Source organism: Zingiber officinale, chromosome 9A, assembly GCF_018446385.1.
Source record: "Zingiber officinale cultivar Zhangliang chromosome 9A, Zo_v1.1, whole genome shotgun sequence".
NCBI classification, from domain to species: Eukaryota; Viridiplantae; Streptophyta; class Magnoliopsida; order Zingiberales; family Zingiberaceae; genus Zingiber; species Zingiber officinale.
In genome coordinates this window covers 41,731,947-41,759,513 of record NC_056002.1, presented here as the reverse complement: position 1 = coordinate 41,759,513, position 27,567 = coordinate 41,731,947, and the positions used below count along the sequence as shown (strand labels likewise).

Below are 27,567 nucleotides of genomic sequence, written 5' to 3'. Positions count from 1 at the left end.
TCTATAGTTTTTACAAATAATGTCGGATCTATTTGTCCTTGGTTGAAGCCTTTGGATATTAAGTAATTAGATAATCTTGCATACCAAGCCCTAGGGGTTTGTTTTAGTCCATATAATGCCTTTTTTAATTTGAATACATGGTTTGGGTAGTCTAAGTCTTCAAATCCTGGAGGTTGTCTTATATAGACCTCTTCTTTGATAAACCCATTTAAAAAGGCTGACTTAACGTCCATTTGGAATAACTTAAACCCTTTATTTGCTGCATAGGCTAATAACATCCTAATGGATTCAAGTCTAGCTACCGGAGCATAGGTTTCATCATAGTCTAAGCCTTCGACCTGACTAAACCCTTTGGCTACTAGCCTAGCTTTGTTTCTTATTATATCACCGTGATCATCCAACTTGTTCCTAAAAACTCATTTGGTGTCTATTATTGATTTGTCTATGGGTTTGAGTACAAGGTCCCAGACTTAGTTTCTCTCAAATTGTGCTAATTCTTCCTGCATTGCAATGATCCAGTCTGGGTCAGGAAGGACTTCTTCTATAGTTTTAGGTTCAATTTTGGAAATAAGGGCAATCTGACTAAGTTTTCTATAGGATGATCTAGTTCTGACTCCTAGGTTTGTGTCACCCAGAATTTTGGAAATAAGGGCATCACAGATTGAGTTTTTTAAAAAAAAAAAAAAATTTGAGTTTTTTTAAAAAAATAATTTTGAAATTAACGTTTTTAAAATAATTTTAAAATTTGAGTTTTTAAAAAATAATTTTGAAATTAAAGTTTTTTTAAAAAAAAATAATTTTGAAATTAAAGTTTTTAAAGATAATTTTGAAATTGAGTTTTAAAGATAATTTTGAAATTAAAGTTTTAAAGATAATTTTGAAATTAAAGTTTTAAAAATAATTTTGAAATTAAAGTTTTTAAAATAATTTTGAAATTAAAGTTTTAAAGATAATTTTGAAATTAAAGGTTTAAAAATAATTTTGAAATTAAAGTTTTTAAAAAAAAATTGAAATTTAAGTTTTTTTAAAAAAAAAAATCAATTTAATTGTTAATTAACTTGATTTAACTTCAAGTCAATTTACATAATTTAATTTCTTAATCATCTCACCCGATCTAAGTTTTCAATCAGGGAATCCTATAATTGCTGTGAGATGATTTATTGTTGAGTTTAAGGGTCTAGTTTAACTTTGTGTTAGATTCAGGTTTAGCTTTGGGTTCAACAAGTAAGCATTCTTTGGATAAACTTCTGGGTTATGGTGAGTCACAAGGAGCTCATTAAAATAATCATGCCTTCGAGGTTTCCCAAATAGTCCTACCCATTGAACTTAATACTAATCTTTGGTCTAACTAGTTATGATCCATTTAAGGGTAGCTTCGGTCAGTTTCACTTGGCCAAATGTACCAGGTCGAAGCCATATCTTCCTAGATATGCGATGCCCAAGCTTCCCTAATGTACTATCATCCAAAAACTTCACCAGTACTGTGGTTCAAGTTAAACTTATCCCATTATAATCTAACCTTAATTACCCTGCCGGGTAATCTATTCTTGTTTTACCCATTTCGGGTAAATTAGGTTCAGTTACCCTGTCGGGTAGTTCAGTTGGAGGTGCCAGCTAGTTTGGATCCTTCATCTATTTTTGAATTTTGAATTTATAATTTATAATTTATAATTTAATTTCAAATTTTTAATTTGATTTTTAATTTAGAATTGAATTTTTTATTTGATTTTGAATTTTGAATTTTGAATTTAGAATTTAGAATTTAATTTTGAATTTTGATTTTAAATTTTGAATTTTGAATTTATAATTTAATTTCGAATTTTTTGAATTTTAAATTTTTAAGATCGTTTTCCTTTTAGCTTTCCCTGGATCATAGCCTCGATATGGTCTATCGAGGTAGTGTATTTGATCCTTCGGAACCCAGTATTGGCCAAGTCCAACTTGATTGATCAATTTGAACTTGGGGACCCATGCTTGGATTGATTTACTACTTTGTTTGTTTATTAAGGATAAATAAGATTTAAATTTACTTTTATATCCAAGCCCAGTTCTGTTGTAGACGGCTCTTTCTGTCCCAAGAATTAGATCCAAGTTCTTGGAGCCCAGAGAAAACCTGTAGGACCGTTGGGCCGGCTAGAAGGGTTGGTAAATAACCTGTCAATTAAAAATAGACAACCCTTCCTCGAACGATTAAGCTAACACTTGTAAAATGAATTAAGCAGATAAATAGAAGCATAAAAGAAAAGACGAGGCACCAGATGTTTACTTGGTTACAACTGATGTGGTTGTTAATCCAAGGAAGATTAAGCTCAAAAACTCCTTCAGGCAGAGAAGCCTCTTACAGCGTTTAGGCACAGAAAACAGAAGCTTAACTACAACTAAAGCATACAAGTGTTTGGAAATAGAATGATCGTGATTGTTGAAAAGCTTCTGGACCAAGGCTATATTTATAGCCTTGGTCGGGGCGCCTGGAAGGGTTCCGGGCGCCCTGGGGGGCATAAAATTTATCCCCCAACGGTTGGATCGAGTCAAAGCTCGATCCTGGGAAAAAGTCACTTCCGGGTCTTTGCTCCAGCTCCATTCGCCTCAGTCCGGGTCTTCCGCTCCGACTCGCTTGCTTGGGTGATCTCGACATCCGAATAAGGGCTCACCGAACCCATCTTCCGGTCTTCTCGAGCGTGCTTCCTCCGGCTTCTGTCCCTCGGAATTGCCGCGTGTCCCTTCTCGTCCACCAGTACTCATCCGCAGATCTGTCCCTCGGTCCACGCCCGTCGGCTCTCTCCCGTGCCGACCTTCCGCTAGTTGTGCCTCTTGCTCCCCTAGCAATCTTCCGCTCCAGCTTCTCATCCCTGACGCACCGCGTGCCGTCCTTCTCGCTAGCTGCGTCTTGCACTCGAGTACCTGCGCTCCTAAGCTCCTGCACACTTAGACACAAGGTTAGAAACAATGCAGGACCTAACTTAACTTGTTGATCACACCAAAACAATCTTGGGGTTCCAACAATCTCCCCCTTTTTGGTGTGATCAACCCAAGTTAAGATAGGGTCAAAAATAGATATGAAATTAAACAATTTATTGCAATAATGTGCAACAAGATAGAAAAAATTAAATTTCGAAAATTTTTAATTTTCAATTTGTACCTCCCCCTAGACTTATACTTTCCTTCTCCCCCTTTGATCACAATAAAATGGGGTTTTAAAATTCTAAGGGTTTAAAGACTTAAAAAATTTTGAAAAGTTATCTGTTAAAATATTTCTAAGTCAACAATAGCTTTTTGAAAAGTTTCTAAGTTAAAAAAAAAACTTTCTAAGCCCAAAAAGACTTTTATGCAAGAAAATTTAAACATTAAAAAAAATTTCTATGCATTTATTTATTTATTTAGTTCTTAATTCTATTTATCAGAAAGTTTTAAATTTCCATTTTAACTTATCATAATTTCTTAAATCAATCTTTTTTAGATTTAACGCCACAAAGATTATACATGCAGAAATTTGTATCATGTTAATTTCTATTATTTTTTGAATTTCAATTTCATAGAAATATTTAGATGGCATAGATTTTAACTTGATAAAATTTTTCGACAATATAAAAAATTCTTTCGGCAATGTGCAAAATTCGTTTGAAAGAATATTTTGTAATTTGCAAGAATTTTTTAACAATAAGAGTTTGCAGGAATCTATTAATAATAGATTTCTTAATCTGAAAATTTTGTTTGATGAATCAATTTCTAATTCACAAAACTTTTTCAGTAAAGTAATTTGTAATTCGAAATTTTTAGATCTGGAAAAAGTTTTTGATAATATTTCTAAGTTGCATAATTCTTTCGAAAAAATATTTTGTAATTTGCAACAATTATTCGACCGAAGATTTTCTAATCCGAAAAGTTCTTTCGATAATTCAAATTTTGGTTCGCAAAAATCTTCAGGTAATTTTATTAATTGAACTAGTTGTTCAGAGGGTAGAGGTCATACCTTACTTACCTCGTCGGCCGTTGGTTCTCCCCCTGTTGAATTAATTTCTTCCGAAGATTCTCCCCCTTCATCGATCTCAGGATATACTTCTGTTGTTGGGGCTGTCTTGGTAATTTCTTCCGTCTCGGATTCTTCTGATGACGGCTCGATGTCTATTGAGGAGACGACTTCAACCAGTTCTTCATAGAGTATTAAGAACTTTTCCCAAAGTTCTTTCGCGCTTTTGTACTCTCCGACTCTGTCAAAATCTTTAGTTGGTATTGCGCTTAGAATGTGAAACTCTGCCCGAGCATTTGCCATGGACTCTTCACGTTTCTTCTCGTTCCAGAGGCGTATGCCGATTTTCTCTCCGTTCGTGTCTTTCGGTGCTTCATAACCTGTTTTTATTATTAGAGAAATACCAATATCAGAGTTAAGGAAAACCTTCATTTGTTGCTTCCATGAAGAAAGCTCCCCCTCGAATGCTGGTGGGTAGTCACAAGCTCCGGCCATTGTTACTTCAGACGGCGGTTAGTCCTTCTGAGGCGTCTCGGCTCTGATACCACTTGTAGGACCGTTGGGTCGGCTAGAAGGGTTGGTAAATAACCTGTCAATTAAAAACAGACAACCCTTCCTCGAACGATTAAGCTAACACTTGTAAAATGAATTAAGCAGATAAATAGAAGCATAAAAGAAAAGATGAGGCACCAGATGTTTACTTGGTTACAACCGATGTGGTTGTTAATCCAAGGAAGATTAAGCTCAAAAACTCCTTCAGGCGGAGAAGCCTCTTACAGCGTTTAGGCACAGAAAACAGAAGCTTAACTACAACTAAAGCATACAAGTGTTTGGAAATAGAATGATCGTGATTGTTGAAAGCTTGGACCAAGGCTATATTTATAGCCTTGGTCGGAGCGCCTGGAAGGGTTCCGGGCACTGGGGCATAAAATTTATCCCCAACGATTGGATCGAGTCAAAGCTCGATCCCGGGAAAAGTCACTTCCGGCGCCGATAGCGGGCGCCTGACAGCTCGGCGCCGAGCCAAAAGTCAACCTGACTTTTGGTCCGTTTCTCTCCGGTTCCGCCTCGGTTCGAGTCTTTCCGCTCGCCCGCTTGTTTGGGTGATCTCGACATCCGGAATAGGGCTCACCCAACCCATCTTCCGGCTTTTCAAGCGTGCTTCCTCCGCTCGTCGACTGTCGTGTCCTTCTCGTCCACCAACGTACTCATCCGCAGCTTTCGTCCCTCGTGCCGACCTTCTCGTTAGCTGTGTCTCTTGCTCCCGAGCAATCTTCCGCTCCAGATTTCGAACCACCGCACTTCCTTCTCGCGCTGTACTCTTCCCAAAGACTCCCCTGGACGCACAGCTTCTCGCTAGCTGCGTCTTCTGCTCGAGTACCTGTGCTCCTAAGCTCCTGCACACTTAGACACAAGGTTAGAAACAATGCAGGACCTAACTTAACTTGTTGATCACACCAAAACAACCTTGGGGTTCCAACAAAACCGTTCTAAGGTATTTTTTAAATCTTTTACCTGATTTTTCAAACTAGAATTTTCTTCCTCAAGTTTTTGAACTTGAGTTGAATTTCCAGTCTGAACTTGATCAGGTAAGGAAATAGTGGTAGTCACTTCTTTAAGGACAGCTACTTCCTTTAGAAGTGATTTAATCCTAATATTTGACTTAGCTAACTTGCGTAATAAGTAATTAACTAAATTATTGAGCCTCGGAATACTTACAGTGGAGTCTGGCCCTTTTGAAACGGATGCGGATCCGTGGCTTTGCTCGGGCTCGGCCTCTAACTCGCTCTCGCTCTCGACGATCTGGTCCCGGGCCATCAGTGCGAGTAGACTCATCTGATCGAGTTCGTCGTCGTCGTCCTCAGAGGAAGATTTGTCCCACATTGCCTTCAGGGCCTTCTTTCTTCTTTGCTTCTTGGCTTCCTTTTGGTTGGGGCAGTTGGCTTTGATATGCCCCTTCTGGTTGCACCCGTAGCAAGTGACTTCGAACTTTACCTTTGAGTTCGATTGGGCCTCCTTAGATTGAACTGCCTTCTTCATATCTTTCTTGTTGAAGCCCTTCTTCTTCTTGTAGAGCTTCTTCACGAGATTCACTAGTTCGCTGGTCAGTTCATCTTCTGAATCTTCTGAGTCGGGTTCGTCTTCTGATTCCGATTCAATTTTTCAGCGTACTCTTGATTCTCGTGTTCGACTCGTACCTGCAACCAAAGCAATACCCTTCTCGGATGGTTGTGCATTAGTTTGTTCATGCAGTTCAAATTCACTAAATAATTCATCTAATTTTAAGGAAGACAAATCCTTAGAGACTTTGTAGGCATCTACCATCGATGCCCACAATGTACTCCTAGGAAATGAGTTAAGAGCATACCTTATAATGTCTCTGTTTTCTACCTTCTGCCCGATTCCATGAAGGGAATTCAGAATATCTTGAATTCGAGCGTGTAACGAACTTGTCGTCTCGCCTTCCTACATTTTTAAATTGTATAGTTTATTAAGTAACAAATCACGCTTACTTACCTTGGTTTCCGAGGTGCCCTCAAGAAGTTCGATCAGTTTCTCCCACAGCTCCTTTGCGGAAGAGAACGGACCGATCCTGTTGAGCTCTTCCTTGGTAAGACCGCGCTGGATGTTGCAGGTAGCTTTGGCGTCGACTTCCACCTTTTTGATAAAGGCTGGCTCCCAGTTCTCACAGGATGTAGGTTTACCGTCTGTATCAGTTGGTAGTTGCAGTCCTGTCTTGACTATCATCCAGGTGTCGAACTGGATCTTCAGATATATCTCCATTCGCCCCTTCCAATATCCGAAGTCTTCTCCGGAAAATAGTGGGGGACTAACAGTGCTATATCCTTCTTGTTGGGTCATTTTAGATCTAAGAAAAACACAAACAAGAAGATATATTCCAAGACTGAGTCTTGGATTAGTAGTGCGGGAAGAAGAGGAAAAAAAATAACGAGCCCAAGTGGTATTGACCAACTTTGAGCAACACCGATTTGACAAGAATTAGAATTTTAGCTAATTAGCTAATTTCTAATTGACTCCGAAACAAAATACCACGAAAAAAAATTGTTTTGAATGGTGGTTGCACCAATTCAAAACAACCCCGCTCTGATACCAATTGTTGGATCGAGATCGCGCTAGAGGGGGGGTGAATAGTGCTCGAAGCTAAATTGTTCATTTATCGGAATCATAAAGCTATCGGTGTATTTGAAACCTTGTTCAGAAATTAATGCAGCGGAAATAAAGTAGAGAAACACACACAGAAGAACACGGAGGATTTACTTCGTTCGGAGCCTAAGGCGACTCCTACTCGAAGGCCCACGATCCTTGATCGCTTCCGGTGGGAAACAACTATAAGCTCGATAAGAATTACAAATTGAAGTACAATAAATGACAATAATTAATTATACCGACGACAAAGAAATGAAGATCCGGAGCTCCTGGTCGTCGGGCACAAGTAGCAGCACTTCGAAACGTTGTTTGGAGCAGCACGTAACACTGGAATCACTTGAAACTTGATATTCTGAAGTGCTGGTCGAAACCCCCTTATAAAGGGTGTTCAAGGCGCCTTGAAGGCTGTTCAAGGTGCCTCCATGCTGCCGAGTCTTCCGCGTGGATCAAACTTGATCTGGTCGAACTTCATCTGTTTAAGGCGCCTTAAACCCTGCTCAAGGCGCCTTCCAAGGCGCCTTATACCCTCATGAAGGTGCCTCCAATGAAGTTTCACAGCCAGGTCAGCTTTTGCACCCGAGGCGCCTCCAAGCTCCATGGAGGCGTCTCGAATACTGTTCATCCGAGGAAAAACTCCATTTCTTTGTACCTGCAAGATGTGTTAGTCCCAAACAATATTCTGCAACACAAAGTTAGCATAAATAACAGAATAAATACGATAAGAAATGTTATGACAGTCTCCAGACTGTCCGAGTCTGACTTCGGATTTCTGACCGGAAACCCTAGGTCGACCCGACGCCTACTGTTCCCTCTACGGGGAACGCGTCCTCACCTACTCCACTCAGGAGATTTACCTGTTGCCCATCGATCCTCCAGATCGACTGGACTTTTGTTCAGCACTCGACGCTTCCGGACTTTTTGCTGGACATCCGCTTCCCGGCTAGTCTAGTCTTTTCACCTGGTTCGCGACACCAGGACTTTCCACCTAGGGTTACCAACCCCTAGGACTTTTGCCTGAAGCCATCGACCCGCCAAGACTTTCCGCATAGGGTTACCACCCCCTATAACCAAGGGTTACCACCCCCTAGGGTTTTCACCTTTACCTAACCGCAGTTAGGACTTTCCTGAAATCCTCAAGCAGACTTGTTAGATTACAAAACACCTTAACTTTGAATCCTTTGCCATTATCAAAATACGAGTTCGATCATCGGATGCTTCCCGCACCAACAGTCCAAGCATCTATGAAATGCATAGGTTTTGCAAATATTTTAAAAAAAGAAAAAAAATATCTAGAAAATAGTTCTTAAAGAAATGTTTAACCTTCATACTTAGCTGACTACCACAAGATAGCAACTGATGGCTTAGGTTAGTTAATTTGAGTTTTGGTCTCCAACTAGTTTGTTACTAATTAGATTACTCAAATTAATAATGTATTTGTTTAAAGCTCATATTTATATCAATACACTGACATAAGCATCTGAAATCTTAGGCTAAATCTTAAACATCTCACACCATTCTATGATTCATAATACATAAGTAAGGGATCCTATTGTGCTTGTGAGATGTTGGTGTTGGTGCTACTCGGAATTCCGTTCTATTTCCCCTGTATAAAAATTTGTATAAGCACAAAACTTTTCCTAGCAACCCATATGCTTTTCAGAAGTTAAACTTAGATTATAAACGAAACTTAATATTATTAATCCAAGTTCAACCCATGTGTTCATCAGAAGTTAAACCATATTACAGAAGTTGATTAAATATATATTTCAAGGATTGGCTTCCAGGTCATTGGTGAGGCACTTGACCTTCTTGGGTATGGGATCATCTACCACTTCCTAGTCAAAGCCTTTCAAAGAAATTGAATATTTAAACTCCTTACAGTAAACCCTAGGTTAAACTACATAGACCTCAATCAAAGCACAAGATCGCTAGCCTCTTGTGTTGGTACTTCAGGATCCATACAAAGAAAAAATAAACTAGTACACAGCGGAAACAATTAACTAGTTATACCTTTCTTTGTAGCTTAAAGACCTCTTGATCTTCTGTTGTATTCCTCTCCTCCTCTTGGACGTCGTGTGGGTGACGATCTACCAAGACACAAAAACCACCCAAGTCCTTCTTTCTTCCAAGACTTTCGGCCACCAAGGGATCAAAGCTAGGAACACCACCTCTTGTTCTTCTTTCTTCCTTGCCACCCGCCGACTACAAGATGGTTGAAGCCTCTTGATGCCGCCGGCCTTAGGTGAGAAAGCAAGGAGAGAATAAGAATATGAGGGGGCCGGCCACAAGGAGAATAGAAGAGGAATAGAAATTGTGTAGTTGATTATTTCCTTTAAGGCACCATCTATCCTCTTTTATAATCCTTGGTAATGGCTAAAAAGGAAAGATTTTAACAACAATTAAAATCTCTCTTTTAAATTTTCTATTGTGGATGACTACAAAAGGAAAGTTTTAAAATTAAAAATTCCTCTTTTAAACATTGTAGATGGCTACCCAAAGGAAAGATTTTTAAAATTAAAACCTCTCTTTTAAATCTTAGTTACAAAAAAGGAAAGTTTTAACAAAAATAAAATCTCTCTTTTAAACCATTGTAGATAGCTACAAAAGGAAAGATTTTTTAAATTTAAAACTCTCTTTTAAAACTATGTGGATGACTTCAAAAAAGAAAAGTTTTTAAAATTTAAAATCTCTCTTTTAAAACAATTAGATGGCTACAAAAAGAAAGATTTAAAAAATTAAAAATCCACTTTTAAACCCATCTTGGCCGGCCCCTTGCTTGGGCACCAAGCAAGGGGTGGCGGGCCCCTTGCTTGGGCACCAAGCAAGGATGTGGCCGGCTATAAGGATGACTTGGGTGGATGCAAGACTTTATACATAGAGGCTACAACAGAGACCTAGAGAAGAAATTAGTTTTGACCTCCTAATGAGGTTAAGCTTCCTGAGTTCGACCCGAATACCCAACTCAAGTTCATCAATAATAACTCATACCACTAAAGAGTTATTATAGAACTACTACACCAATCTCATATTACATTATGGGCTCCTTTTTATCATGAGTGCATTAATCTCCCTGTGTTTAAGATATCGAATGCCCATTAATTAAATGAGTTACTGACAACTCACTTAATTAACATCTAGCTCAAGAGTAGTACCACTCAACTTCATTGTCATGTTGGAACTGTTAGAGTGTATACTAAAAGCCTAGCTTTTGTAAACATTTATTTTGAAATAAAGAATCACATTGGTCAAAAATATCTACATTTATATGCTAAGTATAGTTGTTCAATTAATTTATATTGTAAATAACACGGTGTGTGGTGTCACATACAAAAGATCATATTATTGGTTCTTTATAAATTATAAACAGTAGCTCACGACTAAGATGGATAAGAACAAATCATTGGAATAGTCGTAGTATAATTTGGTATTAGTTTATCTTAACTATAAAATTACACTAGTACACTCTGAGTGTATTGAGCAGGACCATTTAAGGTAAGTTCTTTTATGATGGCTTAATAAAAGAACAAGACCTTAGTTGTTATGGAAGTGTGTGCTCTTAATCCTAATATAATAACAAGCACATATATTTAGTATTCATTTCTTTAACTTATCAAAGGGTGAGATTTAGCTCGATAAATCAAAAGGCCTGATAAATTGGGAAATGATATTACTTATAGTGTGTGTTGTTGATTATAGAAGGAAACTATGTTCTAGAAATCTAGGTTGATAATGTCCCCAAGAGGAGCTCATAAGGATTATCATGTTAAACCCTGCAGGTGGACTTAGTCTGACATGACAATAAGGTTGAGTGGTACTACTCTTGGGCTAAGATATTAATTAAAGAGAGTTGTTAGTAACTCATTTAGTTAGTGGACATTCGACATCTTAAACACAGGGAGACTAATACACTCATAATAAGAAGGAGCCCAAAATGTAATTTGGGATTAGTGCGGTAGTTCAATAATAATTCTTTAGTGGTATGAATTATTATTGATGAAATTAAGTTAGGTGTTCGAAGCGAATACGGGAAGCTTAATTTCATCGGGAGACCAAAACCAATTCCTCCTCTCGGTCCCTATTGTAGACTCTTGTATATAGAGAATTATACCCACCGCATACCCACCTTGAGGTGGCCGACCAAGCTAGCTTGGAGCCCAAGCTAGGGCCGACCAAAGCTAAGGGTGGAGCCAATTTAAGGTGGCCGGCCAAAGCTTGGATCCCAAGCTTAGGTGGTCGGCCACTAGAAAAATAAAAGAGATTTTATTTAAAATCTTTTCTTATGTGGATATCATGGTTTTAAAAGAGAGTTTAAAATTTAAATCTTTCCTTCTACAAAAGATTAAGTGAAAGATTTGATATCTTTCCTTATTTTTAGTTAAAAAGAAGATTTTAATTTTTGATAAAACTTTCCTTCTTTGTAACCATGTTCATGATTTAAAAGAGAGTCTTAAAATTAAATATTTCCTTTTATAAGTTTCTATAAAAGATTAAGAAAAGATTTGATATCTTTCCTTATTTGTAGATTGAAAGGAAGATTTTAATTTTAGAGAAAACTTTCCTTTTTGGAAATCATCCACATGTTTTAATAGAGAGATTTTAATTTATAAAATTTCCTTTTATAACCAACCATGAAGGGAAAAATTATTAGTGAAATTTTTATTAAAATTTCGGAAGCAAATTAGGAAGTTTTAATTCTTGTGTTATTAAAACTTTCCTTGCTTGGAGCTATGAGGTGGCTGGCCATGATGATTTAAGAAAAGGAAATTGGTTTTAATCAATTAAATTTTCCTTTTTATGGCAAATAAAATAAGGAAGTTTTTATTTAAATTTTCCTTATTTGCCAAGACCAAGGATTATAAAAGAGAGGGAGGGGGTGCCTTCATGATATACAATTCTATTCTATTTTTCTCCCTCTCTTCCTTGGTGGTGGCCGGCCCTAGTCCTTGCTCTTCTCCTTTTCTCTTTTTCCTTGGTGGTCGGTGGCATCAATACTAGAGGGTTTTTGGTGGCCGGCTCTAGCTTGGAGAAGAAGGAAAGAAAGGAGGCTTTGCTCTTGCATCCCTTGGAGCTCATTGGTTGGTGGTCAAATCTTGCTAGAAGAAAGGAGGATTGGTGGTTCTCATCTCGGTAGATCGTTGCCCACACAACATCTGAGATAAGAAGAGGAATACGGTAGAAGATCAAGAGGTTATTGCTTACAAAGAAAGGTATAACTAGTAATTATTTTCCGCATTATATTAGTTTTCTTTGTATGAATTCCAAACACAAGAGGCTAGTGATTCTAGATTTTTGGATTAGATATTCGAAGTTGTGTTTCTTTTGTTTTGTTTTTTCGAATTTGTGATTCGATTATTTCTTTTAGTTAAATGTAGAGTTATATAAGGAAATTAAATATTAGATTTCTTTAAAAGGCTTTGTCTAGGCAGTGGTGGATGATCCCATATCCAAGAAGGCCTAGTGCCTCACCATGCAGTCCTGGAAGCCAATTATAAAAATTAATATTTAATTGAATTTATAACATAGGTGGATTTGGATCAATAATGTTAAGCATTGTTTGCGATCCAAGTCTAAACCATTAAGAACAGATAAGTTAAATTTGGAATCAATAATGTTAAGTTCCGTTTGCGATTCCGAATTTAATTTCTAAAGAACACAATAGGTTATTAGGAAAGGTTCAAGACTTGTATAAAATTTTTGTACAGTGGAACCAGTACGATCTTCCTAGGACCAACCAATAGGAACTAAGTCCACCTGCAGGGTTTACATGACAATCCTTATGAGCTCCTCAAGGGGGCATTATCATCCTAATAAATAGGACACAGTTTCCTTCTATAATCAACAACACACCATATAAATAATATTATTTCCCAACTTATCGGGCCTATTGATTTAACGAATAAATCTCACCCTTTGATAATTAAAGAAATATATACTAAGTACATGTGCTTCTTATTATATCGGGATTAAGAGTACGGACATCCATAATAACAGAGGTTTTGTTCTTTTATGCAGTCAGTATAAAAGGAACAACCTCAAATGATCATGTTCTATACACACATAGTGTACTAGTGTAATTTTATAGTCAAGATAAATTAGTACCAAATTACACTACAATCATTCCAATGGTTTACCCCAATACATCTTGGTTGCGAGCTTCTATTTATAATTTATAAGGAACTAATAACATGATCTTATGTGTGACACCATACACCATGTTATCTACAATATAAATTAAATAGACAACTGTATTTAACTAAATGCAAACATTTGACCAATGTGATTCTCATTTCAAAATAAATGTTTATACAAAAAGCTAGGCTTTGAATATACATTCTAACAGTTGGCTACTAAAACTATCGGATCGTATTGTTCTGTGGTAGAGCCCATGCTAGTTCCATTTTGCCATTTTTTGAAATCCTAAGTTTTGTAAATCATGGATATAAAAAATAAATAAAATTTTGGAACTATTAGTTAAAAGCAAAAAATTCCTATTCTATAAAACATACATAGAAAATAAGACATAGTTTGAACATAAAAGTCATAATACTGATTAAAGATCATAACAACTATCATCAAAAGTTAAGTATCAAATACTGATCAAAATACCGCCAAAGTCATAAAATCTGGGCTTTCAAACTACTGTAAATGCAGTAAGTCATGCATCAGATAAAGGAGGTAGAGGATTATATGTAGCTCAAAAATAGTCAAACATCTTATTCTGCTCTGCCTCTAAAGTATCTACTCTTTCAACCATGTCCTAGCGAAAATATGCAAGCTTCCCTTGGAAAAAAGTGTACTAATCCTGAATCATGATTTGAAGAAAGTCGAAGCGATCAAAAATGTCATCTCAAAATTGGCTGAAAGAATCACTAGTATGTGGAGGAGTAGTAGATGATGTCTCCTGAGTTGCATCAAAGTATGGAGTCATGGGGAACTCCCAGACCATCAGTGGAACATAGGGCTCCTCAATAGCTATAGGTACATCCTCAATAGTAATCTCCTCTCCAACAGGTTGAACATAACTTAGATAAGTGTGCTTATATACTAGACCCTGATAACTAGCCTTAATCCCAGCCAGGGATATTTGACAGATACCCACTAAGTCAAAATCAGATAACTCTATCAACTCTCCACGTTAGACTCCTACCCCTAAAGATGCTATAAAGGTGGTAAGGATGTGACAGTGAATTATATGGACCTTATATGAGGTACTATATCCTAAATAGTAGATGATGGACTTAAAAACCCAATAATAAAAATCCAAATCCAATTTATACTTAAGTGCATACATCAGAAAGAGATGGACTAGATGCAGGACTGCCTGATCTTTAGATAAAAGAGGATGAATGCATGAGCTAATCATCTTGTAAAGTACGTTGTCTGTTGGACTAAGAGGTATCGATGACATTTTCTTAGGTCGAGGACCTTCAAAAAAGTTGGCATACCTAATATTGAGGGTTAAATGAGAAAATAGAACAGGTAAAGTGTTAGGGTATGAGGGATAGGGAAAAATTCAATTAGACGAAGGGTGCAAGCATAAGAAATGAAGGAATATGTCAAGATCAAATATCATATCCCTTGATGCAACTCTAGTCTTATAATGATGAGCATTAATCTCACACGAATTATGGTAGAATTTAGTACACACTGTGGGATTGTATGTATATTTATAGAGAACTAGACTATCTAAGGAATAATATTGTATTATATCTATTATATCAGGATAGTAGGTCTGATATAAGGGTAGATCAAGGCATCGAGTTCATATAACTAAGAAGATTTTGTTGCTAATGGATTAATGTAGGTCCTCTGTGGAAAACCTAGGGTCCTGATTGTTGGAGCAATCCCAATGGTCCGCGGGACCATGTGTTTTGGTGTTTGGGTAAAGGGTTTAAGTTAGGATTACCCTCGTTATTTGATATGTGTATGTGAGTGTGCAGGTTTGCAGAATACACATGTGATTCAGCTTGATAGCTTCGGGTCCGATGAAGGATGGAGCATCCGAGGAACCGTGGACAAGACAGCGAGGACAAGGGCCGAGGGAAGCAACTTCGAGGCATACGCGAAGGATGGCATTGGGGACGAGCCGCGGGCTTGGATGCATCCGAGGGACGAGAGCCAAAAGAAGTAAGCTTGAAGGCAAGAGGTCAAAGCTGCAAAGAAGAGTCAAGTGAGTCGTGAGGGTCCGAGTGCTGAGAGAAATGTACTCGGGATGGGAACCCTAGGTATAGGGTTGTACCAGTCGACTGGTACTAGGATCAGTCGACTGGTGGTGAGCACAGAAGCTCTCTGTGCTCGAAATGGCTGGGATCAGTCGACTGGCCCTGTGACCAGTCGACTGGTAGATAGCCATTGAGAGAGCCATTGGGCTGGCACCAGTCGACTGGTGCAAGGACTAGTTGACTGGTAATGGGCAAATCAGCAAGGCTGATTTTCTCAAGCTCTATAAGAAGGAGCTTGGGATGGCCAGCACAGGTTGATGAAATTAGACTTGCTTAAAGCCTAATTAGTAGTCACCAAAGTGCTCAAGGTCTCTTGTGTCCAAGTGTTTTTGGTGAGTGTTGTGGTGAGGTTTCTCCACCCACAAGGAGGTTGAGCTAGCCGGAGTTTGCCGGGGACTTATCCACCGAAGGATTGGGATCGTCCACCTTACGGACAGCTGTGGAGTAGGAGCATCATCTCCGAACCACGTTACATTGACGTGTATTGGTTTGCTTGTTCTTTTCTTTATCATTAGTTGTTGTATTCGTAATTAGTACTTGTATTTCCGCTTGCGCATTAACGAATACGTAGGAAGCGAGTAATTAGGGGCGCCGTCCATTCAACCCCCCTTCTAGCCAGTCGCAAGATCCTCCAACAAGTGGTATCAGAGCGAGGTCGCTCTCCATTGGACTAACGACCAAGGAAGCAAAAGATGACCGGCTTGATAGATTCGCCAAAGTTCAAAGGAGGAAGCTTATGGGACATCACCTTTTAGATGGTGAAGATGAAGAACTTCTTCGAGACGGATTGGGACACAATGATGGTGGTGGAAGAGCCATTTGAAGTCCCTAAAGACAAGAAAGGGAAGAAGCTCCGACCACGACATTGGACGGAGGAGCAAACCACACGATCGGAGGCAAATTCAAAGGTAATATCAATATTGATTGAAATTTTGCCTTCTAACGTGATAAGTCGTGTAGGTGAATACAAGAACGCCCACGAGTTGTGGAGCAAGGTAAAGAAAGTTCTAGGAGAAGAACTTTTGCCTACACATGATGAGATAGAGCCCAAGGAGATGGACTTAGTAGCTCAAGAAGAGGAGGAGGAGCAATCGGAAGTTGAGTCATGCTCAACATCTGAGGAGGAGAAGGAAGATGAGGCATCATCAACATCCTCAAGGGTTGAAGAAGAGTCCAAGACGAATGAAGAAGAAATCTTGGAAGAAGTCAACCTAGTGAACACCTCCACCGAAGCAAATTCAAAAGATCACATTGTGTGCTTCGGGTGTAATGAAAAGGGGCACTACAAGAGTAGGTGCCCATTGGGTAAGAAGAAGGTAACTCCTAAACCCAATCAAGTTATTTTAGACACTAACAAGGGTTGTAGGAATGAAGAAGCCCAAAGAAGGAAAATGTGCATTATATGCTTCACGTGTGGAGAGAAGGGCCACTACCACACAAAATGCCCCAAGAAGGGAGAGATCAAGAAGCTAGCACAATTAAAGAAATGGGAGAAAGAGAATAAAAAGAAGAAGAGCTCAAGTCAAGGGGGAGGTTCAAGGGTAAGGGAGGTATACCCTAATTTGAAATGCAATTCAAATTTTCATTCCTCCTTGCATGCTAGGAAAAATAATGTTAATCATTATATGCCCATGCAAAATTTTGGATTTAGATATCATGATAGGAGTAGGGTAAATGTGGATCATAACCCTAGGAAATCTATGCATGATAAATTTAGAAATGGTAAACCTAAGGAGACCCTAGGCATTAATCCCAAGAAGGGGGGGCATATGCCTAGAAAGGGTAGGTCTAGGAATGTCCAAGGTGGACAAATTAACTCTAGGGTTAGGAACCTAGAGAAGGAGAATCAAGCTTTAAGGGGAAAGCTTGATAAGTTAGAACAATTCCTTAAGAGATTCAATGTTGGATCTAAGGAATTCAGTATGGTGTTGGGTAGTCAAAGACCCAACAATGATAGATCGGGCTTGGGATACCGATCTAGTCCCTCCAAGACCAAAAGGAGACCATGTTCTAGGGTGGCACATAATAAGGGCAAGGGAGAGTCATCTAAAGCCAATGAGAAGAAATATGCTAAGGTTGCATATGATTATGGCAAGGATGATGTGTCCAAGGTGCACCATTGTGGTTTAGCCATAATGGAGAAAGTATCTAAGAAGATGGCTAAGGTTAAGAGCTCTAGGGGGAGCTCAAAGAGTCAATTTGGGACCCATGGCCAATGGATCTCAGGTGGGTACTACTTGGGAGTCTAGGTTGGGTCATGAAATGTGTCAAGTGGTTTGAAGATGGACTTGAGTCTCAAACCTAGGGATTTGGCACACATGATTTGTGTTTCATGCAAGAAATATGACATTTGGGGTCATATAGCATGATTGGAATCATCTGTTCCCTCATGTAGTTTCACTAGGAGATCCCATAGTTCTTTTGTGTTCTTGTAGGTCTGACTCGATTTAGCTCCTTCATGGTTAAGCCATAATGGATGATGTTTATAGCTTTGTCGTTTACTTGTGTTTTCTTCACCATTTGGGGATTCCACTTTTCTGAGTCAAGCGGTTCCCTATTCTCCATAGGTAGTGTGCACCCCTTCAAAATTGTGAGTAAGAGTTCGTTATTGGACTTGAGATAACATTCTATTCTTTTCTTTCAGTAACTGAAATTTTCACTGATGAACAATGGAGGATGAACAGTACTATAGCCCTCTTGGTAGGAATTTGACATTCTTGCACGAAAGACAGTAACCAAAGAAGATTTCTAAGACCTTTGTCTTGGGATTATCGGTGTGAGATAAAGGAAAAAACAATATAACAAAAATAAGATTAAAGTCTTTTTTAACAAAAAGAAAAGAAAAGATTTTTAAAATGCTCGAAAAATAGTTAAGTTAATTCGGAGCTTCTTGCTCTTGCTCTTGCTCTGATACCAATTGAATGATTGAAATAGTGATAGAGAGGGATGAATATCACTTGTTAAAAATCTTTTTCGTTTCGTAAAACTGAATCAAAGTATAACAGTGGGAAATAAGATAGCAAAAAAAATACTCAGAAGATACAGATGGTTACTTGGTTCGGAACCTGTGTTGACTCATATTCCAAGACCCACAATCCTTAATTGCATCATTGGGTAATTCATTAAAATTCCTCTTTCTGAAATCTTTGGAAAAGAGGTAATTCGTATAATGAGATCTACAATGAATCATGCAAGCTAAGTAAATATATCGAAAATGAATATATATAATGAAGAATTGTCAGTGCTCTTCAATGTTGTAGCTTGCACACAGAGTTAAAGCGTAGAGCAATAGCAACACGAACAGAGAAGAAGAAGATCAGAAGGTTGCATAAGAATTGTTGTCATCGGCTTAGATGTCAAGGTCTTTTTATAAGCTACGTTTGGTCAACCGAAAAGGCCTTTGGTTGACTGATCTTTTTGGTCGACCGATCTCCATATTGGTCGACTGATCACACAAAATTCCTTCTTTGTCGAGATCCGATCGTCACTTCATTAATAGCATTTATTGTTTAGTTGACTAATCACCTTGATCGATCGATCGATTTGGCTGATTTCCTTCTTCATCAAGATTTAATCTTCTTCGTCATTAATGCCTTTTAATGTTCGGTCGACGGATCCCTAAGTTCGGTCAACCGATTCACCTGATTTCTAAGTTTTGCTCTGTACAATCTGAACCCTGCCGCATCAGCTATGTTTGGTCGATTGAACCTCCTATTCGGTTGATCGAACCCTTTATCTTTTGCAAAACAGAGTTAGTTCCATAGTATAAAAATCTCTCTGCAACACAAAGTTAGCACAATAGTATAATGTTCCATGAGTAAGAAAAGATAGTAAGACTTATCTTGATCTCAACTTGGAAACCTCCTGGTTTCTTCAGTTGGACTAGAGACCTAGGTTTTATTCCTTATGAGGACATGCCCCCCCCCCCCGGTTAGTTCACTCCAGTTGCTTATCTCAACCTACCTGCTAAACATCGGGTTCTCAAAACATGTTTGGACTTTGGCTCAACATCGGATCGCGTCACCAGGGCTTTCCCTCGATATCAGGTCCTCCAAACCTATCGAGTCTAACTGCCAGGTGTCAGGTCCTCGACCCACTTGGACTTCCACTTTCATAATCTGCTAAGACTTCCCTGCCTAGAGGCGAGGTTGAGTAAAATCCTGCACACTTAGTTCATCAGATTACAACACGACTTAACTTAAACCTTTGATAATATTAATACTCAAGTTCGATTCTAGTGCACCATATGCCAACATCTACAATATGGTTAGACCAGAACATTGTAACAGCTATGAAATCGTAGTTATTACAACATAGTTAGACAATAATCTAGAACGTTATAGCAGCTACAATTTCATAGCTATTACAGTGTGGTTAGACCAAAACATTGTAACAATTATGAAATCATAGCTTCTATAACGTGATTAGACTAGAACATTATGAAAGTTGTGAAATCATGGTTGCTATAATGTGGTTAGCAAAAGGAGCATGCAATCTGACACGTCAATGAAAAGGAGCACGCAATAAAACCTTGTTATTTTAATTTCTAAAAATTAAAATCTCAATATATATATAATAATAATAATATTATTATTATTAGTAGTAGTGATATATATAAATAAAGAAATAAAGTTAGATAATATTTTTTATTTAGAATTTCTTTGGATAATTTTATTGTTCTATAGATTAAATTTATTTAGTTTATTCCAACTATAGTTAGGAGTTGATTGGTTTAATTTAATAAAATTTTAATTAAAATACTAAAGTTAAAAAAAATCGGTCTTCTTCCTCCCAATCCTCCGATCCTCGCCCGCCGACCATCTTTCGCTGATCACTGCCTATTGACTATTGCCCGTCGCCCACTGTTCATCGTAACCACCCACCGCTTACTGTCGTCATCCGACGATCTACTGTCACCTTCAGCGACGTTTGTTACTGCTCGCTAATCACCGCTCACCACCCGTCATTCACTGCCTCCATCCGACAATCTGCTACCATCTCCGATGACACTTGCTGCCATCCATTGACCGCTACCCGTTGCCTACTGTTAACGCCGCGCTCGTGCGATGGCTATGAGGATAATTTTAGATTTTTTTTTTATTTAACCTTCGGAATCGAGAAAAATCAAGGCAACTCAGAGGTATTTCAATTCGAGTTTGATGTCCCAATTACTAATATTTTGCTAAATAGAAAAAAATAACATCGTTATTATGGATAATCCTAGATGAATAATCAAGTTTATCCGTGATAATCTGGAATTAAACGTGCCCTAAGGCTATGTTTACTTGGGAGAGTGGAAAGTAAAATTAAGGAAAAATTTCCATAGTGGAAAAGTTTCCGTCGTTTACTTCATTAAAATTTTCCGAAGGAAAAGTAACGCAATCCATCCGCGGATAATTTTTGAGCCAAAATCGATCACCTCAAAATCAGACGGAAGGCAGCGGATGGAAAAAAAATGACGCATGTACCCCTTTTGCATTTACAAAATTACACCATATACCAAAAAAAATGACGCATGTAGCCTTTTTAACTCATAAAATTACACTATGTACCAAAAAAAATGACACATGCACCCTTTTTTATTTACAAAATTACATCATAAGTATTCACCTTCCTCTATCAAGGTAAACAAGTGTGTAAAGGAAAAGATTTCTTCACCATTTCTTTTCTCTTCCTCCAAAGATAACTTTCCATAGTTGATTTCTTTCCTTTCCTCATCCACACTCTTGAGTAAATATAACCTAAGTGTATTGAATTTTTTCCCTGCCCGCTCCGCAGCCTTGAACCGATTTGAAAATTAACCAAACCCAAACGAACAATCGAATTGGGAGAGAAGGGCAAATGTACGAGCGCTCCTGTCATAATAAATTAAAAGCTTTTGATTTTTGCCGTGTTGACAAGGCTACCACCGACATAAATAATAATGTTTCAGGGGTTTGGATGTCAATTACGCAGACGGCCGAGTCCGGCCGCTGCGAGGAGTGCCGCCGTGGACCTAATCACCTCGCCGTTCTCTGCGCTCTCTCTCTCCGATGGCGAAGATGGCGAGAGATGGAAACGGCGGTGGGCAACTTACTGAAGCCCTCCCTCAAGCACTGCTACTGGAGATCATGGCGAGGCTCGACCTGGAGTCTCTCTGTTCTCTGGCTCCCGTTTGCAAGTCCCTCCACTCCTCGGTCTCCCTCAGGATTTCGGTTCTCTCCACTCTTGATCTGTCCGTTAGTTACTTGATCCTCCCTTGAGTAGTCTTTATTAAAGTTAGAATCTTGTCGCCATTTTACGGGTTTTGAGCAATTCTTCTCCTGAATACTGGCAATCGAGTTTAATGGCCGAAATTTTGATTATTTTAGTAACGCTCTTTGCTTTTTAAAATACTGGTATCAATGTTTTATAGATTCTGATTCATTGCACAAGTTTCTAGCGCAAGTTTTCCATGTTCTAGGCGGAGCAATGGATTTAAACAGGAAAGTAATTTTCTTCAACGGTACATGTATGAGTTATTTCAGGCATTATACATAATTACAATCAAAACAAATGCACAAATTGTAAGTTTCATCTCAAGCATTTGGGTTTGGCTACATGAATTTTATTCGATCATTGAATTTGATGCAAGACTACATTACTACTGATTTCCATATATTTTGAATCACTTGGATTAAATAGAGTTTAATTTTGTCTCACTACCTCATGCACCTTCAATCCTAGTCATTTTTTTGTTTTTTCTAAATGCCGCACTTGTAGACACACCAGGTGGCTGCCTCCCACATTGGATATATGGTTGATTTAATATTAGGCAGTCTCTGCAAATGTGTGATATGCAGCTTACATATGTGGAGTGAAAACTGAAACTAGTAGTTTTTTTTCCATTTAAACCCATTTGGTTTTTGTACTAAATCAAATGAAGATCTTAGTTGTTACATGTGTCTGCACCTTTTCAAATAATAAAGGTTTTTATGTTGTTATTTTTTTTTTGTCTTGGTGAGTGGTGGCTGGGTGTAGTACTTGTAAATCTTAACTTGGACACTTTTACTGAGAATTAAGTTATATACATGTTACTTTTTTTAATCTATTGTACAGGGTTAACTAAGATAAAACGCTTATGTAATACATGTTTAACATCTATGGTTGGCATATTTTTATGTGGAACTATGAAAATAATCCTTTGAGATAGGTAGATGATTCTTTTACACTTCTTAGGTCGTGTCATATTGATAATTCGTTTCACATAAAATAGCCCTTTTAAGTTTTACCTCTTAAAATATTTATAATGTCTGAATTGGGGCTTTGGAATTTCCTTGTCAATGGTTTTTTTTTAATCTTTTCATTTCCAAGTGATTGAGGTGAACTTTTCCCTTTATTGGAAAAGAAAGGATATTAAGAAGGATTTTTTTTTTTTTGCACTAAACCAATAAATTGGTTCACAGAATTTTTCTGTTATGTGATGTTAAAGGAATTCAAAAAGGGGAAAAAAGAAAAAAATCACAGAGAAAACGTATGGAGAAAAAACAAATAAAACTGAGTTACGAGGAAATGAAACAACTGCAACAGATGATATGAGTTCCAAAATGTGCTCTTGTCGATAGCCTTTGATTCATTTCTGAACATATAGAGATTATTCTTTACCAAATTGATATGACTTTCAGGTCGAGTAATGTTTTATATTGAACTCCAACCTTTCATCTATGATTTTATTTCACATGTTTTTGTTCCCTGAAACAAGGTTTAGTATAGGTAATCATTTATGTTAGAGATGAATAATTGTGATGCTTCTACTTATCACTCATGTAGTTGTAAACCTGTTTCCAACTTCATTCAGATAATAACCATTTTTATGGGGTACAAGAGAACCAATGTAGATTGATCTCTTCTATGCTGACTTCTCTACTATTATAATTTACTTTTATGCTATTTATTAGTTTTTTTCTCCCTTTCCATTTTCTTTTCTTTCTTATCACTTCTTCACTGGCATTGTCTTTGAGAAATTTTAGTTTGGCCTCTCTAGAGTCTCAATTTCAAATATCCCAGTTTAGCTCATAAACTTTAGTCAAACAATTTAGACAAAATTGCATCAAGGGAAGTCTGATGGTTTCAGATAAAATTGAGATGTCACTAAATTCTATGTACTAAGATGAACTTTAGATGGCTCACTAAAAATATGTAGTTCCGCTAGATTAAAGGCCCCCCTAGTGTCGGCCCCATGGATATGGAGGGGGGTAAATGTAGGTACACAGGCGTTAGGCGCATGGTGGGGTAAACCCCAGGTTGTCACTTCCTGAGAATCGACCCTTGACCATTACACCAGAGATGTCATGCGTCCATCGTCTGTGCTACGTCCTAGGGACTTAGATGGTTCACTAAAGTCAACAGGCTAGGTTGACAATTGGAATACAGAAGCCATGCTCAAAGTAAATCTAAATTTGGATTGATATACTCAAATTCTCCCTGATTTGACTGTTCTGTACAGTCCACATCTTTGCATGGTGTTAAACTCAAAAGTTGATGTTACAGTCTTAACTGTTGGCGTCTATTGCAGGACATTTCCCCAACCATCTGTTCTCTTAGAAGAATCCTTACTGATAATAAATCCCTCCAAAATCTTATTCTCAACTGCAGATGGCTCGATGATTCTTCAGTTGAGGTTTTTGCAAAAGAAAGCATCCGAGAACTTGTTCTGTTGAGGTGTACAAGGTTCTCTTCTTACATATTCACTGCAATTGGAAAATGTTGCCGGAAATTGAGGTAAGTATCTATGTTCCTAAAAATTTCCATGTTTCTAATAATTTTTCAGTATTATTTTCAACCTAGCAACACTAAAAAGATGCAAATTACACTTTATGTTATTTGTGGTTCATAAATTTATTTTGATTCTGATGAGTTGTCCTTGAAAATCTATTTCCCACCAATTTGATTTGTCTAGTTGTTTGGTGCTTTGAGATAGACAACCTTTTAAAAAATGACGTAGGCAGCCTAAGCATTCTGCTTTAGCAATCCAATCAGGTCTAAGGAAAAATAAAATAAAATCTAGAAGTTGCTACTTCATTTGAAATTAGAAAATATTTCTAATTCTCCTCATTAGCCCACCAAACACTCCTTGTTTATCCAAGCCTCCCACCTCACATGACTTCCATCTCTCTTTTTTTGTACAATGTCAGTGGCCTACACGGTTTTTGATAATTTTTCAGCCATCTTTTCTTTCTCTTCCTTAGGTGTGATCTCCCTCTTCTCTTTTTTTTTCCCCCTCATTTATTGTTTCGCTTTTTATTCATTTAATTTCAGCATGCTTAGAATCTTTTTACATTTTTTGGCTGATTTTCTTGGTAGCAATTGTAAAATATAAAATCTTTCACTGTTGTTGCCTGTTTAGTGCTTGCTTATCAATTATGATTTGTTTATTTTATTTTATTTTATTATTATTATTTTTAAACTTATTTTAATTGCTTAAAATAGTGTCATACATATACATTTAACTTTACTTATTTTTAATTTGATATATTTTTCTTATATATTTTAATGTTAACCGTTTAGGCTCCTACCTCAGTGTATGCCTACTGCCATGGCACTAGGTAATGGGCCAACTACCACTTGGAACCGCATTTTAATACTTTATTTTAGCAAAAGACCTATGGTTTCCTAGGCAAAAAGTCTGCATTTGAAAAGTCAATTTATATCTAGACTAAAGTTCAGAATTAAAATTGCTTAACATTCAAAATTAATATAATTAGAATTAAAATTGATTAGTACAATTGAATTAACCTAAATTGATTTGAATTATATTTTAAACTTGATTTAAACAAAACTAACTTAATTTTATGTAATTTACTATTATTTTTTATTAATTCAATTTATTATTATTATTATTTTAAATGATAGATGGCTAGTTCAAAAAGAAAAATGCTAGTCAAAGACATAAAAACACTATAGGCTACTACACCTAGCTCGAAAGATAGTAAAATACGAATGGTGCGGAAAAGCAATACATGTTGGAGTATCATGATTGAAGGAACATGTAGTTAGATTCGGATGAAAGCTTTAACAAATTGTCCTACCAAATAGCATATATATTTATATTCTACTCCATTCTCGAATAATAACTAATAGTATTTCTTGTTATTTTCATTCCATGAATCAAATGCTCTATTAAGGTTCATATACTTTGAACATCTTCTCAAAAGTCTTAACTCGTGATTCCCTTCCTTTTCGTACATGGCATTGTAAGAGAGAATATTGAGAAAGTAAACTTAGATCACAGTTATGAAATTTTCATTTATATTGTTCTCTTAACATTTAATTTATCTATCACTGTTTTTGTGTCAGAATGTTCACAGTGGAGATGAAACAAGTGAACAATGAACCAGCTGCTTCCTACAATAAGTCTGTAGGACAGATGCTTGATAGGTGCTTATGCTTGGAGGTAAACATTTAACTAATAGTTTCATTTTTTCCCCTGATCATTAGTAATCAGGTTGCTGATATAACGACAATAAGCGAGTTACTAAAATGTGATATCTTTTGCAGTCTTTCAGTGTAAAATTATATTCTGATCATGATTACTTTTGTAATCTTTGGTCCTTCCAATTGACCATCCCCCAAACGATAAAAGTTTTGCTGCTGCGGCCTATATCAGATTTGCATGCAAAGCAGTTTATTTGCAACCGTGGAGTTGGTGGATCAGATGCATGGTTAGCCAGTGTGAGTATGCCTTCTTCAGGTCCCATGATTTATTCCCTGCGATCATTAACTCTTGTTGTAAGCCAAATAACAGATGAACTTGTCTTTAGTATCACAAGCAATCTTCACCATTTGGTTGAGTTATGCCTTGAAGATAATCTGAGGGAAGGACCTTCTTTACAAAATGACTTGACTAACAGAGGTCTTGAGTTACTTGGATCTTTTGGAAAGTTGATCAGTCTCTCTCTCACACGGGGTAAGAAGTCTCTAACCAAGTTTAAAATGGTGAATGATGTCGGTATTCTCTTGCTTGCTGAGGGATGTGGAAGACTTGAATCATTGAGATTGGGAGGGTTTGCTAAAGTTACTGATGCAGGCTACAGTTCTATTCTTCAGTTTTGCAAGAATCTGAAAAGATTGCAAATTTGGAACGGACTTTTGTTGTCAGATTTGACATTTCATAATTTTGCACCCACTGGAAACCTCACCGAAGTGAGACTGGTATCCGGCAAATACATAACCAGTGAAATTCTAGAGTATTTTTCTTTATGTGAAAATTTACAGGTGTTGGACCTCTCGCTCTGCAGAAACATTGCAGACGAAGGATTGAACTCAATATCAAGATTGTGCAAGATGACAACATTGAATCTCAGTGGGGTCGACATTAGTGATGAGGGCTTGTCCACACTTGGTGGTGGAACTTCCCCTATAGAGACTTTGAATCTTAGAGGCTGCAAAAGAATCACAGATAGGGGCATAGTTATGATGCTGTGTGATAGTATTCTCCGTAAAACTTTGGTTACGCTTGATCTTTCTTACCTGTCCTTATCGGATATAGCTATTGTTGCTGTCGCAGAAGCTTGTACAGAAATCAGTAATCTGTGTATCAGGAACTGCTTTTTTATCAGCGACGCATCTCTATCTGCATTAGGTTCACCTGAAAGAACTAGAGGAAAAAGATCACTCAGAAAGCTTGATTTGTTCAACTGCTGCAGATTGTCTGCTAATGTGTCAAGAATGGTCAGTCATCCGTTCTTTTGTGGTCTCCGATGGTTGGGTGTAGGGAAAACAAGGTTCTTCTCGGAAGGCAAAGATGCACCTGAGGAGCTTTTGAGCACTAAACCTGGTCTAAGCATTTGCGCCATGGGTTGTGAGATCGGCTGCAAGGATGGTTGGCAACATCATGCAGGCGGTGTCATTACCTAAATTACTTCATTCACGTCTAGATATTTTGAATTTGCTTGTTCAGAAGCTCAGTTTTTTTTCTTTTGATCAACGGACTTGTACCTTTGTTGAAACTTTATCATGTTGGCGAATTGTCCAAGCATCACCAGCTCATTCTGAGTGTATTGTAAGGTTTTTGGAATCTCAGGCGGCTTAAACCATGTTTCTTATTCCACACTGCCTCTCCCCTTCGATGCCTGAGTTTACAGCTTCACTAGTTGATGACATTTTCAGAGGAAGTTATTGTACAACAGTTCTTGTACAGTTCCTGACATTGTTTGCTTCTTTGCCAAGTAATTGTCTTAGAGGATTCCTTAA

The 27,567-nt window shown here is 37.6% G+C and overlaps 1 protein-coding gene across 3 annotated transcripts; it reads left to right on the top strand.

Moving 5' to 3' along the window:
* Nucleotides 1-21,269: 21,269 nt before the first annotated feature.
* On the top strand, nucleotides 21,270-27,567 carry LOC122019861 (F-box protein At-B-like). Of its 3 annotated transcripts, none has more exons than XM_042577441.1 (4): nucleotides 21,270-21,575; nucleotides 23,971-24,096; nucleotides 25,672-25,768; nucleotides 25,873-27,567. In XM_042577441.1, exons 1-4 carry the CDS (start codon nucleotides 21,298-21,300, stop codon nucleotides 27,229-27,231), a joined length of 1,860 nt encoding a protein of 619 aa, XP_042433375.1. In that variant the 5' UTR covers nucleotides 21,270-21,297; the 3' UTR covers nucleotides 27,232-27,567. The 3 variants fall into 3 exon arrangements, with proteins under 3 accessions (XP_042433375.1, XP_042433377.1, XP_042433376.1); XM_042577443.1 differs by having other exon boundaries at nucleotides 21,274-21,551; nucleotides 23,891-24,096; XM_042577442.1 differs by having other exon boundaries at nucleotides 21,275-21,575; nucleotides 23,891-24,096.

What these genes read in the sequence shown, in the direction of transcription:
- LOC122019861 (XM_042577441.1), top strand. Translation starts at nt 21,298, where the DNA reads ATGTCAATTACGCAGACGGCCGAGTCCGGCCGCTGCGAGGAGTGCCGC. An exon ending in TCTCCACTCTTGATCTGTCC is followed by an intron (nt 21,576 to 23,970) that starts GTTAGTTACTTG and finishes TCTCAACTGCAG; the next exon opens with ATGGCTCGATGATTCTTCAG. An exon ending in AAATGTTGCCGGAAATTGAG is followed by an intron (nt 24,097 to 25,671) that starts GTAAGTATCTAT and finishes TTTTTGTGTCAG; the next exon opens with AATGTTCACAGTGGAGATGA.